At 42.1% G+C, this 16,688-nt stretch overlaps 1 protein-coding gene across 1 annotated transcript in view; it reads right to left on the reverse strand.

The window, feature by feature from the left end:
* The window catches only part of LOC122556834 (uncharacterized), a 66,600-nt gene extending 50,797 nt beyond the window's left edge, over positions 1-15,803 (reverse strand). Inside the window, exons 1-4 of the mRNA XM_043704066.2 lie at positions 15,707-15,803; positions 10,477-11,536; positions 557-618; positions 69-107 (exon numbers count right to left, since the gene is read on the reverse strand). Of these exons, the coding sequence (XP_043560001.2) occupies positions 69-107; positions 557-618; positions 10,477-11,376 (1,001 nt within the window). The 5' untranslated portion in view covers positions 11,377-11,536; positions 15,707-15,803. The remainder of the gene's footprint in view (positions 1-68; positions 108-556; positions 619-10,476; positions 11,537-15,706) is intronic.
* Between the last annotated feature and the right edge of the window lie 885 nt (positions 15,804-16,688).

Genomic DNA, 16,688 nt, shown 5'->3' on the forward strand with positions numbered 1-16,688 from the left:
TCTAACATGCTGAACTACTGTGGAGCAGTTCCTATCCACACAGGTCTTGCTGAAATCATTCCACTTACTTTGTATCTGGTAGTTTTCCTGGGTTCCAATCTGGGTAGCTAGAAATAAAAGTAGTATTAACTTGATTATTAATGTAAGGAGCACCATAATGAATGATCATGTGACAAAACAAAACTCCAAAACCATCATCGATAGAGACAATACATGATAGTTGCTAAAACTTTGCAAGAATCAGAACTTCTTTTTCCAACTTGCCCTTTTTTTAAACAGCCAATGCATCTCTTCAAACCGAATAATCATCATACAATAATATTGTTAGTCAAATAATACAAACGGGGGAGGCACAAAAATACGGTATTTTGTGATATACAGTTCACTGCTGCAAACTGTAAAGCATCAGTGATGCTCATTGTACAACTTCAGAAACTAACATCACAATATTAGGTTCAGGAAAATTATTTAAACATCCTGCAACCTTATATGCTATCAATAAAAAAACTGGCACAAACACCAAGATCAGTGATCAATTCCTAATGTTAATACATACACTCTTTGAAGAAGCAGACAACGTAGTTTGTGTAATGGATCATTCATATGGCCATTCCAATCCTGTACAACAAGAAGAAGATGAGGACATTTCATTAACGAAAGAGTGTTTCAATAACAAAAGGCTGTACAATTACGAATAGATAACATTTCAGCTTCTGAAGTCAAAATCAAAAACTCCAGTAAGTAGAATTATGTCTATTAATTCAAGCAAATTAACCAATAGCATACTTGTGTGCATTATACAGAGCAGTGAGGACAGTGAATGTGAAAGTCTCTAGTCAGGTTATTTAAAAATCACACCCATTTTACAAGACATCATGTGAACTCCTTGATTATAACTTTGGAACTTATGGTTATTTACTTGTATTCTGTATTCAGGTTGAACAAATCTGGATACGTACTGTGTGAACTAATACAACTAACACGTCACTCTCAATCAAACCGGAGCATAGAAATTTAAAATGTAACATATCTGCCAAAGCAATTTTAAATGCAATTATTTAGATTTGTGAAGCAACGTTATGAATTAGAATACAGCCATGAATTCATAACATAAGCTGTAATGTCAGAATCTAATCAAGGAGAACAAATTTTAAAGAGTATAAAATGTGTAGGGACATTCTTACGAAGGAAATTGGGCGGGGTGGGGGGAATTCAAGATAGCGACAATCTAACAGGTCTGCCTTGCTGAGCTCTGCACCACAATCAGAGCAAAGTAGTGCTTTCACCCTCCCCTTACTCGCCATTTTCAAAAAAATCAGCAGCGTAAAATCCCCAGAATTTCTAAAATATCACTGTTAATATTCAGGGATGACTCAAGGAAAGGAGCCGCGTGGATCGCAACATGCATGGCACACCTCTGCAGCAAGGGACATGCCAGTGATCGCAGCGCCAATTCCCACGGAGGCCCCTTTGAACTTGTCTGAGCAGCATAACTTGGTCTCACAGTTCATCAAACTCCGAGAGAAAATTGAATCAGCACTGGAGGACCTGACTGGAACCCAACTTGGCCATGCTACAAAAGCATGAGCAGGAGATCCAACATCTCTGGCAACACATTGAGGTGGAGCAACGAATTGCAGCTTTGGAGACCATGGCGGAATCCTCAGCGGGACGGATTCAGGCCAGGAAAAACGGGTGCGGGCCTTAATCGAGCAGATCGACAGCCTCGAAAATCGAGGACGGAGAAAGAATATCTGATTTACCAGGTTCCCAAAATGAGAGGAAAAAGATCAGCTGGTCAGCTTCCTGGAGCAATGGCTCCTGCAGGTCCTGGGACTGGGAGCCGAATCAGGTCAGGTGCGATTAAGCGGGCCCACTGGGTCACAGTGCGCAGGCCCGGATCGAAGCAATGCTTCCGCCAGATCCTAGCTCAATTTCAATGTTACAGAGACAAACAAATGGTAATGGAAGCTTCCAGAATGCTGAGGAAAAATCTATAGACCCTGATCTACAAGGGGTCAAAAATCATATATTTTTTAGGACTTTTCTGGGGCTCTGATCTGAAAGAAGAAATGTTATGACGAAGTAAAGAAGAGGCTGAGAGACTTGAACATTCAATATTCTGTAGGGTACCCGGCAGTGTTGAGTGAGGCTCCTTGCATAATTTTGATTCAGCAGAGAAGGCAAACGATTTTCTAGATGCTTTAAAATAGACTGGTTGGGTCAAATACTATGGACAATAGTGTTTCCTTTGTTCTGTTGTTTATTTTGTGTGCCTGATTTGCTCCTGTAATAGGTGAAGTTGTTTCTCCTTTCTCTTTCTTGTTATTTTTGCTAGTCCCTGTTATTTCTTCTTTTTTGGTTAGGGTTTCTTTTATTGACAACAAGTGGGGTCGATGAATGGGTGAGATGGGTTGGGTACCCACTTTTAATTTCCATGTGTATAAGATGTATGTCTTCTTTGTTTCTGTTTTGCCTGGTTTTGGAGCACTGCTTTAGTTAGAACGAGCCATGAGGAGTTAGGGATTAGGTGACTGCCTCCTGTGGACAAGGGGAAAGTCTCCAGTTATTTGTCTTTTGTTTATTTTAGGAGTAGTTATTAGAATTTTTGTTTTGTTAGTGTTTGTAGTTGTATTTTTTAGATTTTATTAATCATTTCTTGTCTACACTCAGCACATTAGGAGTAGGGTTCTTCCTCTCGGGGGTGGTGATGGAGGGTCACAGGATGCTTTAGACTGATATGGCTAGTTGTTTGTTTAGATGATGCACCTAGAATATAAAGGGAAGTCACTCACCAATTAAAAGAAAGTGCTCTCGAGTCTCAGAAAGGAGAGGGTCAATGCTCCTCTGCTACAAGAAACTCATTTAGATGATAAGGAGCATCTAAAGTTACAGCAGGGAGGGTTCGGCCAGGTGTTCCTCTCATCTTTTAATTCCAAATGCAGAGGAGTGGTTATACTAATACAAAACAATCTACTATTCCAGTTGATAGACCATATTAAGGTCGAGCATGGGGGATTTATGATCCTCAAAGCATTAATACATGGGAAGGAGTACAGCATTTTGAATGTCTACTGCCCTTCGGCACACGCCCTCAAATTTTTAACTGATGCACTTTCTTGGCTGATGGCCCTTGGAGTGCGCCACACAATTATAGGGGGAGACTTCAACCGTCTTATGGATCCCAAGGTGGATAGGATGCCAAGAGGTCTTTCGGGCACCTCCCTGCAATCCAAACAGTTGGTGGCCCTATGTGGGGAGTTGGGGTTGGTGGATGTGTGGAGGTGTCTTCACCCTAAGGGAAAGGATTTCACTTTCTTTTCCAACCTGCACAAGTGTCACACAAGGATCGATATATTTTTTGCTCCACCAAATTTTTTGGATTTGGTACTAACCTGTAAGATTGGGAATATAGTCATTTCGAACCATGCGGCAGTGTATTTAGAGGTTAAGATCGAGGTAATGGGACAGATACATGACATTGGCGCATGGATCCTTTTCTCTTGAAAGACAGAAAGTTTATTGAGTATTTTACAAGGGAGTTTAAGACTTTCTGGTATATTAATTCGGGTACGGCCAGTAACCCATCGGTGCTCTGGGAGAATGCCAACGCTTATTCAAGGGGTATAATTATCTCGTACTCAGCAACCCAGAAGAGACAGAGGGGAGAGTAACAGCGTGCGCTTGAGGCCCAGTTGAAGGCAGCCGAGACGGCATACTTTGGCAGACTGTCTGTGACTAAGTTATAGCGGATTCCAGCTCTCCGTGCTGCTCTGAACACCGTGCTCACCCAGGTAGTAAAGAGAGAGCTCTCCTTTGTGAAGCAGACTATTTGAGCACAGTGATAAGCAAGGTAGATATTTGGCAAATCTGGCCAGGAAGAAGAGCGCTCCTCGATCTATCATGTCCATTAGAGAGGGTACTGGTACTCCCACTCACAAGTCCAAAAAGATCAACGCAGCATTTAGGAAATTTTATACAGTTATATTGGTCGGAGGGCTGTGAGGATGGGTTGGCGAGGATGGGAGTCCTTTTTTGAGAACTTGGATCATCCAGGTATAACTTCGGAGCAGGCCTCTCTTTTGAATGACCCTCCGACTACACAAGAGATACAAGAGGCGGCAAGGCAGCTCCAACGTGGCAAAGTACCTGGCCCAGATGAGAGACTTTTATAAGGAGTTTATAAACATGTTGGCCGAGCTAACTTTGGGCACGTATAACCATTAGCGAGTTTTGAGAAGATTTGTAGCTCAGGTTGAGGTTCTAGATATAGGTTTGTTCGCTGAACTAGAAGGTTCATTTCCAGAAGTTTCATCACCATACTAGATAACATCTTCAGTGAGCCTCCAGACGAAGCACTGTTGATGATTCCTGCTTTCTATTTATATGTTTGGGTTTCTTTGAGTTGGTGATATTATTTCCAGCGGTGGTGTAATTTCCTATGGTGATGTCATTTCCTGTTCTTTTTCTCAGGGGGTAGTAAATCGGGCCCAAGTCAATGTGTTTGTTCATAGAGTTCCGGTTGGAATGTCATGCTTCTAGGAATTCTCATTGACTTGGGCCCAATTTACTACCCCCTGAGAAAAAGAACAGGAAATGACATCACCATTGGAAATGACACTACCGCTGGAAATGATATCACCAACTCAAAGAAACACAAACATAAATATAAAGCAGGAATCTTCAGCAGTGCTTCATCCGGAGGCTCTAGTATGGTGACAAACATCTGAAAATGAACTTTCCAGCTCAGCGAGCAAACATATGTCCATGTATAACCATTCATACTGTCAGGACTGCCTCTCGCCCTCTCTCAGGGAGGCTAAAGGTTTCCTTATTCTTAAGAGAGGGAACGATCCTGAGGACTGCACCTCGTATAAACCCATCTCGCTGCTAAATGTGGATTTTAAAATTCTGTCAAAATCCTTAGTGTTGAGGCTGCAGAAGGTATTGCCCTCTATTGTAAAAGAGGACCAGACAAGTTTCATTAAGGATCGCAGCTCCTCTAACAACATCAGAAGAGTGTTGAATATCGTCCAGATGTGTCAACAAAGGTCGATCCTGGGCTTGGTAGCCTCCCTCGATGCGGAAAAAGCATTTGATGAGGTAGGTTGGCCATACCTTTTTTATGTCTTGGAACGGCTTGGTCTTGGGGGGGGGTCTTCGCCAGGTGGGTGGCAGTGTTGTATAACGATCTCATGGCAGTAGTTCTCACAAGGGGTATAAAATCAGACAATTTTATTATTGGTAAAGGCAGCTGACAATGGTGCCCCTTTTTCTTTAGTGTTTACTTTAGTGATCGAACTGCTGGTGGAGACTATACTGAAAGAACCCAAAATAGTTGCCCCAGAAGTGGGAATAGGAGAGCATAAAATCAATCTCTATACAGACGGGTATAGACAATGTCTGTGCCCCGTTTAATACAAAATATCAATTAATTTGGCTCTTTATCGGGGGAAAAATTAATTTTATGAAATCCAAGGCCATACCTGTGGGGGGGGGGGGTCTTGTCCCTGACCTTGAAGCTGGAATTCAATTTCTTTTTAGGTGGTCACAGGGAGGTTTCCTATATTTAGGTATTTTCATTACCCCTGCCTTTCACCAATTGTATGAAGCTAATTTTGTACAATTGCTCAAGAGGATAAGACAATACCTTCAGCGTTGGGAGGTGCTACCAGTATCCTGGTTGGGTCAAATAGCTCTGATGAAAATGAATGTTCTTCATTGCCTGCTATACCCCATGCGAATGCTTCCTCTGGTGCTACTTAGGCAAGCGCTGTGGAGACTTAATGGTTGATTTGGATCTTTCATTTGGCACCGCAGGCCCCCTTTTATTATGTTTGCTGAGCTGCAGCTTCCACAGAGAATGGGGAGGTTGGGGGGAGGTGTCTGTAGAGCTCCCAGACTTCAAAAGACATCAAATAAGTTCTTTATTATGTGAATGATTGGGCTTGTCAGGATCCGAGGTCAATGTGGCTCGATATTGAGGCCTCCCAGGCAAAATGTCCCCTTATTAATTTGTTATTTATGGACAGGATGAAAACTGTCGCTGAATATTGTAAAAGTCCGATCATCATTAACACGGTCAAAGCGTGAAGAATGATACGACAAAGCGAGGGTAATTTACATAAGACCTCCCCGCTCACCCCCATATTAGGAAGTTTCCTGATGAAGGGCTTTTGTCTGTCGATTTTCCTGCTCCTCGGATGTTGCCTGACCTGTGCTATTCCAGCACCACTCTCTTGACTCTAATCTCCAGCATCCGCAGTCCTTACTTTCGCCCATAGCAGGAACACCAGGATTTCGGCCGGGATTGATAGATTCCGGCTTTAAATTATAGGAGTCTAGGGGAGTCTCCTGTGGGAGACCTATTTGAGGGGGAGGCCAGGATGTCATTTGATCAGCGGAGTCATAAATATGGGTTATCTATTCGAGACCTCTTCTGCTATTTTCAGATCAAGGACTTTATACAGAAAAGGTCCAGGCTATTTGTTCATCCCTCCGATGTGGACAGGAGAATGCTTCACTCCACAGGCAGTCTCTCAATTAGTACCCTCCATCATTTACAGGGAGGGGGTGCCTCAGAAGATATTGAAAAGCTTTAGAGAATCTGGAATTGGGAGCAGAAATTTTGTCAGAAATATGGGAGGATATCTGGAATATTGTGAAAAAGATTTTGATTTGTAATAAAACGCAGGCCATGCAACTAAAGATTCTCCACAGAGCCCATCTGGCCCCAGAGCGGCTAGCAAAATTTTAAAAAGAAGCATCTCCAAGGTGCCCTAAATGTAAAACAGAAATCGGCACTCTCACACATTGCTTGTGTTCGTGCCGTGAGAATCGTAGATATTGGAGCACCATAGCAAATGTGTTGGATACGATCTTGGGGACTGAGGTTAAGGCAGATCCCTCCTTCTGGGAAAGCCAAATCTACCTTCCCTAGTTGAGCACAGGAAAAAACTGTTTAATATTCTTACACATTGAGCGAGGAAGAACATTCTGATGAGCTGGGTCTCAGAAAAGCACCCCTGGCCTTTCGGGATGGCGTAGGTTAGTGAGGAAGCATGTTCCCCTGGATGTCTCTACAAGTATGGTGCACCAGAAAACTGAATTTTTTAATAAGACGTGGCGGCCCTTTTTGAATCACACAGAAGCAGACTTGTCAGCCATACTGATTAGGGCCTTCGTGCAGCCAGGAAGACTGTATCTGGCGGGCTGGGAACCCTGAGAGGAAGAATCCCAAATAAATACAAGTATGTTATCTGATGCTCCCGATGATGGGTGTTGTGAGAGGGAAATCGTGTTTGTTTTGAGGAAGTAACCAAAATTTCTTAACAGGATAATCTTAACAGGATAATCTGCGCGTAGAATGAAATTTCTGACAAATAGGTGGATGTAGGTTTAAATGTTTAAAAGACATTTGGATGGGCGCATGATTAGGAAAGGTTTGGAGGGATATTGGCCAGGAACCGGCAGGTGAGCCAAGTCTAGTTTGGGATTATGTTCGGCATGGACTGGTTGGACCGATGCTGTATGACTCTATGACTGATGAGAGCAGAGTAGTAGAGCTTTGGTGGGGTGGCACTGAGTGGTGTAAGTTAAGTTAGTTTAGCTCAGTTCAAACTAATTTAATGTAATTTATTACACCTGATTTTTTATTGAATTGTAGTATGAGAAGATTGCTTTTTTTCTGGTATTTTTGATTTGTTTTGTAGAGTAGAGTAGTATTTAGTTTATCGTTATTGTACCATAAGATTATTATACTATCTCTTTTGTAATTTTATAATTTTATAATAAAAATGTAAACATCTTTTTCAATAAAGAGGAGGAGGAAAGCAGGAAGGCAAACAGGGGATTGGAGACAGCTTTGGCAAATAATGTTAACGATAATGGAAAAGATTTCTACAAATACATTGACAGCAACTCGAGACAGTAGGATCCCTTAAAGATCAACAAGGTTGTCTTTGTGTTGAACCTCAGGAGATGGAAGAGATATTAAATGAATATTCCAAATCACTTTTTAATGTTGAGAAAGAAATGGAGGCTAAAAAATTTGGGGAAATAATTATTCATGTTTTCAAAATAGTTCACATCACAGAAGAGGAAGTGCTGGAGGTCGTAGAAAAGATAAACATTGATAAATTTCCAGGACCTGATCTCGTGCATCACAGGACATTGTGGGAAATTAGGGAGGAAATTGCGAGGCCCCTAACAAAAATATAGTCCGTTCTGCTGTAACACAGTGGTTACATTCTCATGCAATTCCTTGTTATAAGAAAATCGCATAATAGCTGCACCATTTAAATTAATCGGGCCAGAATTGCATTATAACCAATGCATGCTTTAAAAGTTCACACTTTAGAAACAGTGTCCCCAACATCAATCACCTTACAGTAAATTTGCATTAACAAAATACGCATTATAGCAGGGCATCCTGTATTTGAATCATCTATAAATACAGGTGAAGTATCAGAGGACTGGAGGGTGACTAATGTTATGCCATTGTTTAGGAAAGGCTGTAAGGAGAAGCCTGAAAACTCTGGAGCTGTGAGTCTGACATTAGTGGTGGCTAAGTCGTTGGAGGTGATTTAGAAAGATAGTATTTATGTGTACTTGGAGGGACAAGGATTGATTACGGATAGTCAGCATGGTGTTGTGAGAGGGAAATCGTGTTTTTTTTGAGGAAGTAACCAAAATTTCTTAACACAGAGGATAATCTGCGTGTAGAATGAAATTTCTGACAAATAGGTGGATGTAGGTTTAAATGTTTAAAAGACATTTGGATGGGCGCATGATTAGGAAAGGTTTGGAGGGATATTGGCCAGGAACCGGCAGGTGGGCCAAGTCTAGTTTGGGATTATGTTCGGCATGGACTGGTTGGACCGTGCTGTATGACTCTATGACTGATGAGAGCAGAGCAGTAGACGTTGTTTACTTGAACTTTAGTATAGGCTATGACAAGGTTCTGCATGGTAGAGTAGTTAGTAAAGTTAGATCACATGGGATTCAGAGTGAGCTTGCCAATTGAATACAAAATTGGCATGATGTTATGAGACAGAGGGTGGTGGTGGTGGGTTTGTTTTCAGACTGGAGGTGTTCCAAAGCGATCGGTATTGGGTCCACTTTTGTTTGTCATATATATAAATTATTTGGATGAGAATATAGGAGGCATGGTTAGTAAGTTTGCAGATGACACCAAAACTGGTGGCATAGAGGAAAGTGAAGAAAGCTATCTAAGATCACAAAAGAGATCTTGATCAATTGGGTCAATGGGCGAAGGAGTGGCAGAGGGAGTTTAACTTGGATAAATGTGAAGTAATGCATATTGGTAAAACAAACAAGGGCAGGACTTATACAATTAATGGTAGGGCCCTGGATAATGTTGTAGAACAGAGAGTCCCAGGAGTTCAGGTACATCGTTCTTTGAAATTTGCATCATAGGTTGTCAGGGCGGCACGGTGGCACAGTGGTTAGCACTGCTGCCTCACAGGGCCAGAGACCCGGGTTCAATTCCCGCCTCAGGCGACTGACTGTGTGGAGTTTGCACGTTCTCCCCGTGTCTGCGTGGGTTTCCTCCGGGTGCTCCGGTTTCCTCCCACAGTCCAAAGATGTGCAGGTCAGGTGAATTGGCCATGCTAAATTGCCCATAGTGTTAGGTAAGGGGTACATGTAGAGATATGGGTGGGTTGCGCTTCGGCGGGGCGGTGTGGACTTGTTGGGCCGAAGGGCCTGTTTCCACACTGTAAGTAATCTAATCTAATCTAATCTAATCTAATCTAATAGTTGAAACATTTAGTATGCTTGCCTTCATTGCTCAGACCTTTGAGTATAGGTGTTGAGAAGTCCTGCTGAGGTTGTACTGCACATTGGTGAGGCCTCTTCTGGAATACTGGGTGCAGTTCTGGTTGGGAAGGATATTAGCAAACTTGAGAGAGTTCCAAAAAGATTTACCAGGATGTTGCCGGGAGCAGAGGGTTTGACATGTAAAAATAGACTGGAAAGGCCGGGACATTTTTCACTGGAACGTAGGAGGTTGAGGGGTGACCTTGTAGAAGTTTATAATATCATGACAAGTACAGATAAGATGACTGACAAAGGTCTTTCCCCTATGGTGGGGGAGTTCAAAACTAGGGGGCATATTTTTAAGGTGAGAGAAGAAAGATTTAAAAATAACATGAGGGGCAGCTTTTTTGCACAGAGAGTATTTTTTCTGTGGATTGAACTGCCAGAACAAGTGGTGAATGCAGGTACAGTTACAACATTTAAAAGGCATTTAGATAAGTTCATGAATTGGAATGTTTTGGGGAGATGAGCCAAGCGCAGGCAGGTGGGACTAGTTTAGTTTGGGAACATGGTTGGTACGGACTGGTTGGATTGAAGCATGTGGAATGAGTCATACACATTTCTATGCTGTATGACTCTATGGCTCGATAAATGACGCCAGACATCATTAGAATTAAATATTACCAAGGAACTCACCTGGAGAGTATCAATTATTTTGTCACACAGTGAGCAGCAGTGTGGAAGCACCACAGGCAAATAACCAAGAAAATCCTTTATGTTTTGCAGAATAGGAGTTTTCCTTTTTGTCTCAAGGACAGATTCTTCTTCACATGGCTCGTGATGCTCCTCAACTATTTCGTAATCAGATTCAGTGTCGGAATCGGAGTCAAACTTACTTTGATAATTTGGGAACTCAGTGAAATGTCTCTCTTTTTTACGAGAACCATCACCACTTACTCCTTCCCGTTCAGATCCAGGACTAGACTCTCCAGAGGAAGGATCATAGCCATAGTTGACTAGTGGTTTGAGTACAGTGCCTTGATCTTTCATCAATAGCTTTTCTTCAATGCCACCATCTCGAGAAGTACTAGTGGATTGGTTTTGTTGCGGAGAATTGTCATTTTTTCCATGTTTCAAAGATGCTCTTTTCTTCTTGATTTGCTTAAGAATCTTCGGCAATGTGTCAAGTGTAAGTTTGTCTTTAGGAAAGCTCTTCACTTCATCCAGATCCTTAGATGAAAGGCCAAGAGCAGCTAAAATATTACTTGTCTTCTGTGAACTGACTGGTTTTTTAACATGTGGCGACAACTGGTTTTGCTGCTGAGCCTCAAAGGAAGGCAAACTGCTTTTAGCAGTGTTGATTTTGCGAGAAGATGCACTAACTGTAGTCTCATCGTGAGACTGCAGTTCAAAGTTCTGACTGGATTCCACATCTTGTTCAATTTTCTGATCCCTTCCTAAATGTATCGTACCATATGGAATGTGGCTCAGTTTCTCAAATTCTATTTGAACAGGGGATTGGTCAGATAGGTCAATATTTGCAACTTGAAAATGAACCTTTTTAGCACTGCCAATTATGTTCTGACCCTTTGACATTTTATCGGTGGACTACATCAAGTCTGTATCAAGAAGTGTGGCACTGGAAAAGCAGAAGTCTGCAAAAAATATGTTGGGCCCTTAGTAGTAATAGGAACTTTTACAAATGTTGTCCAGCTTTATGAAAACAAGGTTAAATAATTTTGCCAATGTTTCTGAGCTGAAAGGTAAAGAAAAAATGTCAGAACAAAGTATTTAAATCACTTGTAAGTCAAAATTTTAAAAATTAACTAAAACACTTACAGCAGTTTGAAGCGATATTTTAAACACCGTAAAATAACAAAATGTTTCATTTACATCAATTTGGATATACAAAAATCTAGCAAAGTTTGGAAAATTGTGAATCTACAATATATATCTTGACGTGTATTAAACAATGAGGAAAATGAGTATAATTAGCTTCTAGAGAACATAGTTTGCTGGAATGGGCAGATAATGTGACTAATCAAATTCAATACAGAAAACTGTCCAGTGATATTGAAGAAGACATGGTGCAATTTTAAAAGGAATATGAGAAGAAAGACACCCTGAGACTGTTTGTGCAGGTGGCAGGACAGTTTAGTGAAGTCATTAATGTAGCTTATGTTATCATGGGCTTCACAAAGAGAAGCACAGATTTCAAAAGTTTATGCTAAACCAAAATAAAATCCTCGTTTGACCGCAGCTGAACTAGTGTACTATTCTTGGCATTACACTTCAGGAAGGATGTGAAAGCTCTGGAGAGGGTAGAGGGAAAAATTACTCAAACAGTTCATAGGATAAGACATTATGATTACGTGGATGGCCTGGAGAAACTAGAGATTTTCTCCTTAGAGCAGAGAAAGCTAAGAAATTTAATAGAGGTGTTTAAAATCAAAAAGGGTTTAGACAGAGTAAATAAAGAGAACTGTTTCGATTGGCTGAAATGGGGTAAGTTTAGGTTGACTGATAAAAGGTGCAGAGAGAACATAAGGAAAATCTTCATAAAAGATGTGTGTATGCCATCTGATAGAATGGTGGATGAATAATCATTTTCAAAAAGAAGCCTGACAGAAGGCAAAAATGTTTCTGGGTTATGGGGAATGAGAAAGGAAATGTGATGAACCAGATTGCTCACTGAAAGTTGGTGCAAACTCAAACATGCGAAATATCCTTCTGTGCCTGCACTGTTCTATACCAGGCAAAACTAGAAATGAAAGTCAGAACCAGCACATGGATGTGCAAACTTTGTATCGTTGATATACGGGTGACGGTGAAAAATCAATGTCCCAGTAAAAGCTTCACTTTATTTCCTATGAAAATATAACTTTCCCGATCAGTGATTGGCCCAGTCAACTTCTTCCTTGATCAGTATTGCACTCATTTCTTTGTGCAACAGAGGGCATACACTTGTAAATAACCACCCAAAAGCAGGAAAAATACAGATTCCTGTCAACAGTACAATTATCCCTCTTCACGCCAACATGTAGGAGTTGCATTTACAGTTTTGTTTTCACCTAAAGTTTTACAGCACAACTGACCATTGTGATCTTCTGACCACAGAGAAACTGACTGGCTCAAAATGAAAAATGAAAGTAGCAGAAGCAAAGAACATTACATCGCCAGTCTTTTTCCAGCTAATACTGAGAACTTATTGAAAGTTTGATTTATTCATTGCAAAAACTAAAGGATTTTATTGCTCAAGCAATCTTTTCCCACAAAAAAGATATAAAATAGAAAGGCAAATTCTTGTATAGTTGAACTGGTCGCAAATTTCCTACCAAAACGATGAAAATAACTCCAAATGAAATCAAATACATAAGCAATGTTTGTAAATGGATGCAAGGTTGCAACATGCACAGACACTTGCAGCTATCTAGATGTGCAATCTAGATTAATTTCAAAGCAAATGTAACACAAGGTTTTCCTGCAAAAACAAGGAAGATATGTAAACTTAGGAGTAAACTTAGGAGTAAATTCAGAAAAGCAAGCGAAGATAACCAATTAGGAAGTGGGAAACATGTTGAGACAGAGATCCAGAAAGAAGCACTAAGTTTTGTCATTTTTATTTGTAAGCACATGTTGCAATTACAATAAATTAGAATTTCTAAATAATTCCCTACATTACCTGAGAAAATCTAACACAAAATGATTTACAAAAATATGCTACTTAGATACAAAACTAACGTGGAATGCAAAATTTCTTTAAAAATCCTAAACCATTTAGTGTAATTTGAACTGTTAAGGTGACTACTGCAGTCAATATGCCATAGATTAATCATACTTTAACTGGAATTCAACCGCACCAGACTATGTAAACGTTAAGCTATAAATTAAGAAAAACAACATACTTTCAATAGAAAAGTAGAAAATTGAGATACAGTATTCTAAATATAGGGAGCAGAAATTATCATTTTAACCAAGTGTTTTACCCACAGACAACTTCCCTCACAATGTCTGACATTTCAGCACCATACCATAAGCCACACTGGCTGCATTACTATGTCTCCACACTACAATGAGATTATTAGCATTCATTTCTAAAATCCCCAAACCTGGAAGGGCTTTACCAATTTGCATCCCCTCGAACTGGTATTAATGTTTCACCCCAAGTGGGCGGACTATTGCCATTCACTCCTAAAAGGGGGAATTACCAACCTTCACCCAGATTAGAAGTTATTCCCATTCCTAAAGCACGTGAGGCTTATTGCTATTCCAGATCTCCAATGGTGTATTTTCACAATAACATAACTAGTGGAGCTTACTACTGTCCCTTGCTACCAGTGGGAGTATTAGGGTTCCTCACCTCTCTTGCCCTCATTGGGAATATTCATGCCTTTGACTCCAGGAGGGTATTTCTAGCTTCAGCAGTGGTGGGTGTTGTGTTGGTGGTGGATTACTGCCACCCTCAGTATGAATATTACGGTTTCTCTTACTGGAGGTATTCATAACACACCCTCCTCACTTGGTATTTTACTGTCTCCACCACTGGGTCAAATTACTGCCATCTCCCTGGTGTTTATTATTGTGACTTTCAATGGAGATGTTACACTGAGTAACACTGTACACCTCACTGCCGGCATTACAGCCCTTCATGGGCTATGACTTTTCAGTGAGGTATTAGTGAACTCCCTCACTGGTGGTACGAGTGGCTCTCCCACTCATGGAGTAATAGCACCTTTTCAGAGGGTATTATTGTCCCCCTCAATAACAACACCGCTGCTCCCTCACTGATGTTATTATTAACTCCACATAGGGGGCATTACAGTTCCCTCGCCGGGTGATTATTCTTCTCTTATAGGTGATACAATACCCCCATCTCTGGGAGATTAATGCCCCCTCAAGGGATAGTATCCCACAGCAGGACACTATTGTCCACCTCAGTAGGTATTATTGCCCCTCAGAGGGTAATATTGCCCCATCTCTGGAATGATTGCCCACAAAGAGGGCATTATTATTGTCCCTTCAGGCTTCCATGGTAGGTCTTGAAATGTATCCCCCACAAGTACAAGGGGACTACTGTGTTAGTGCCCCTCGGAGAGCATTACTGCTCCCTCATAGTGGGTATTATTACTGCCACAACAGAGGGGATTATTGCCCTATCAGAGGCTATTATTACTGCCCCCTCAGAGAGTATTACAAATGCCCCTCAGTGGGTGTTATTACTACCCCATCAGAGGGTATTTCTACTGCCCCCTCATAGAAGGTATTATTAATGCCCCTCAATGGGTATTATTACTGCCCCATTAGAGGGTATTATTACTGTGCCAGAGAGTATTGTTACTGCCCCAGAGGGTATTGTCACTGCCCTGAGGGACTTGTTACTGCCCATCAGAGGGTATTACTGCCCCATCAGAGGGTATTATTACTGCCCCAACAGAGGGCATTATGACTGCCCAAGGGTATTGTTACTGCCCCCTCATAGTGAGTATTATTACTGCCCCATCAGAGGGCATTATAACTGCCTGAGAGCATTGCTACTGCACCCTCAGCGGGTATTACTGTCCCTCAGAGGGTATTATTACTGCCCCAGAGGGTATTGATACTGCCCCCTCAGGGGGTATTATTACTGTCCCCTCACAGAGGGCCTCACTGCCTCTCCTCCTCCCAGTTTCCCATATTTTCCTGATGCCTCTATCCCCCTCCCCAGAATTTTATATAAGATGGTGGTGGCTCTGCGGGGGGAGCAGACAACTCGCAGTGTGACAGCGCGACTGACTCACTGGGGGTTGTCCTCAGCTGGACCCCTGGGAGGGTGGGTCCGGTGAGGGAGTGGGGGGGGGGGGGGTTACTTTGATTGCCGAGGGTTTAAACCCCTCCGTTTCTGCCCATCCCCCCCACCGCACCCCCCCTGCTCTCTCCAGCTCCTCACCAACTTCCGTTGACCCTCGAGCGGCTGCAGCGGGGGATAGGCCCATGATGCACGGCGTGGCCTCGGCCTCGGCCCCGCCCCTAACCCACTAGTGCCAGGAATCCCACACCGCACCGCGCGGCCCCACATTGTGCCAGGAATCCCACACCGCACCGTGACACGAGTCATACACAGTACAGCGGCGCGCGACCAACCCTCAACCGTGCCAGGAATCCCACACCGCACCGCGCGACCACCCCAATGTCGGGAACCTTATCCCGCAATCCACTCAATGCCAGGAATCCCACAGTGCACCGCGCGGTGGACAGGTGAATGTTAACTTTTGGTCCTATGGTCTGAAATATAAACTTTCCCACTCCATCAGCTGTTTATCCAGGAGTAGGAGCATAGGATCAGCAGTCGGCCATTCATCTCCTAGAGCCTGCTCCACCATTCAGTGGTATAATTGGCAGATATCTGTGGTCTAACTTCATGTCCTTGCATTAGGCTCATTTTCCCCCCTCAGATTTTATTATAAACAACTGATCCACTGGAAAAGACACCCTGTTCTTTAGGTAAACTCACTAATATTCTGACACATATGTTAAGCAAACAAGGCTGTAACTTTCTGGAGTTCCTTGGCTTTTCCAAAGGGTACAGTGAGGTGTGCAAATATTTTCATTTCTAAGGGAATGCTTTCCAAATCAATGGAAGGTTAAAAGATTTGAGAATAATTGAATCTTTCTAAGCTATTTAAAAACCTGGGAGGAAAGCTCCTTGATCATAAGGGTTGTCATTCCATTAAGTTAAAAATCACACAACACCAGGTTATAGTCCTGAAAATGTGTTGCTGGAAAAGCGCAGCAGGTCAGGCAGCATCCAGGGAACAGGAGAATCGACATTTCGGGCATAAGCCCTTCTTCAGGAATGTCCAGGTTATAGTCCAACAGGTTTAATTGAAAGCACGATCTTTTGGAGCACTGCTCCTTCATCAGGTGGTTGT

The sequence above is a fragment of the Chiloscyllium plagiosum genome, unplaced genomic scaffold (assembly GCF_037043375.1).
Source record: "Chiloscyllium plagiosum isolate Xiang-an unplaced genomic scaffold, Cpla_swu_hap1 HiC_scaffold_16, whole genome shotgun sequence".
In the NCBI taxonomy this organism is placed as follows: Eukaryota; Metazoa; Chordata; class Chondrichthyes; order Orectolobiformes; family Hemiscylliidae; genus Chiloscyllium; species Chiloscyllium plagiosum.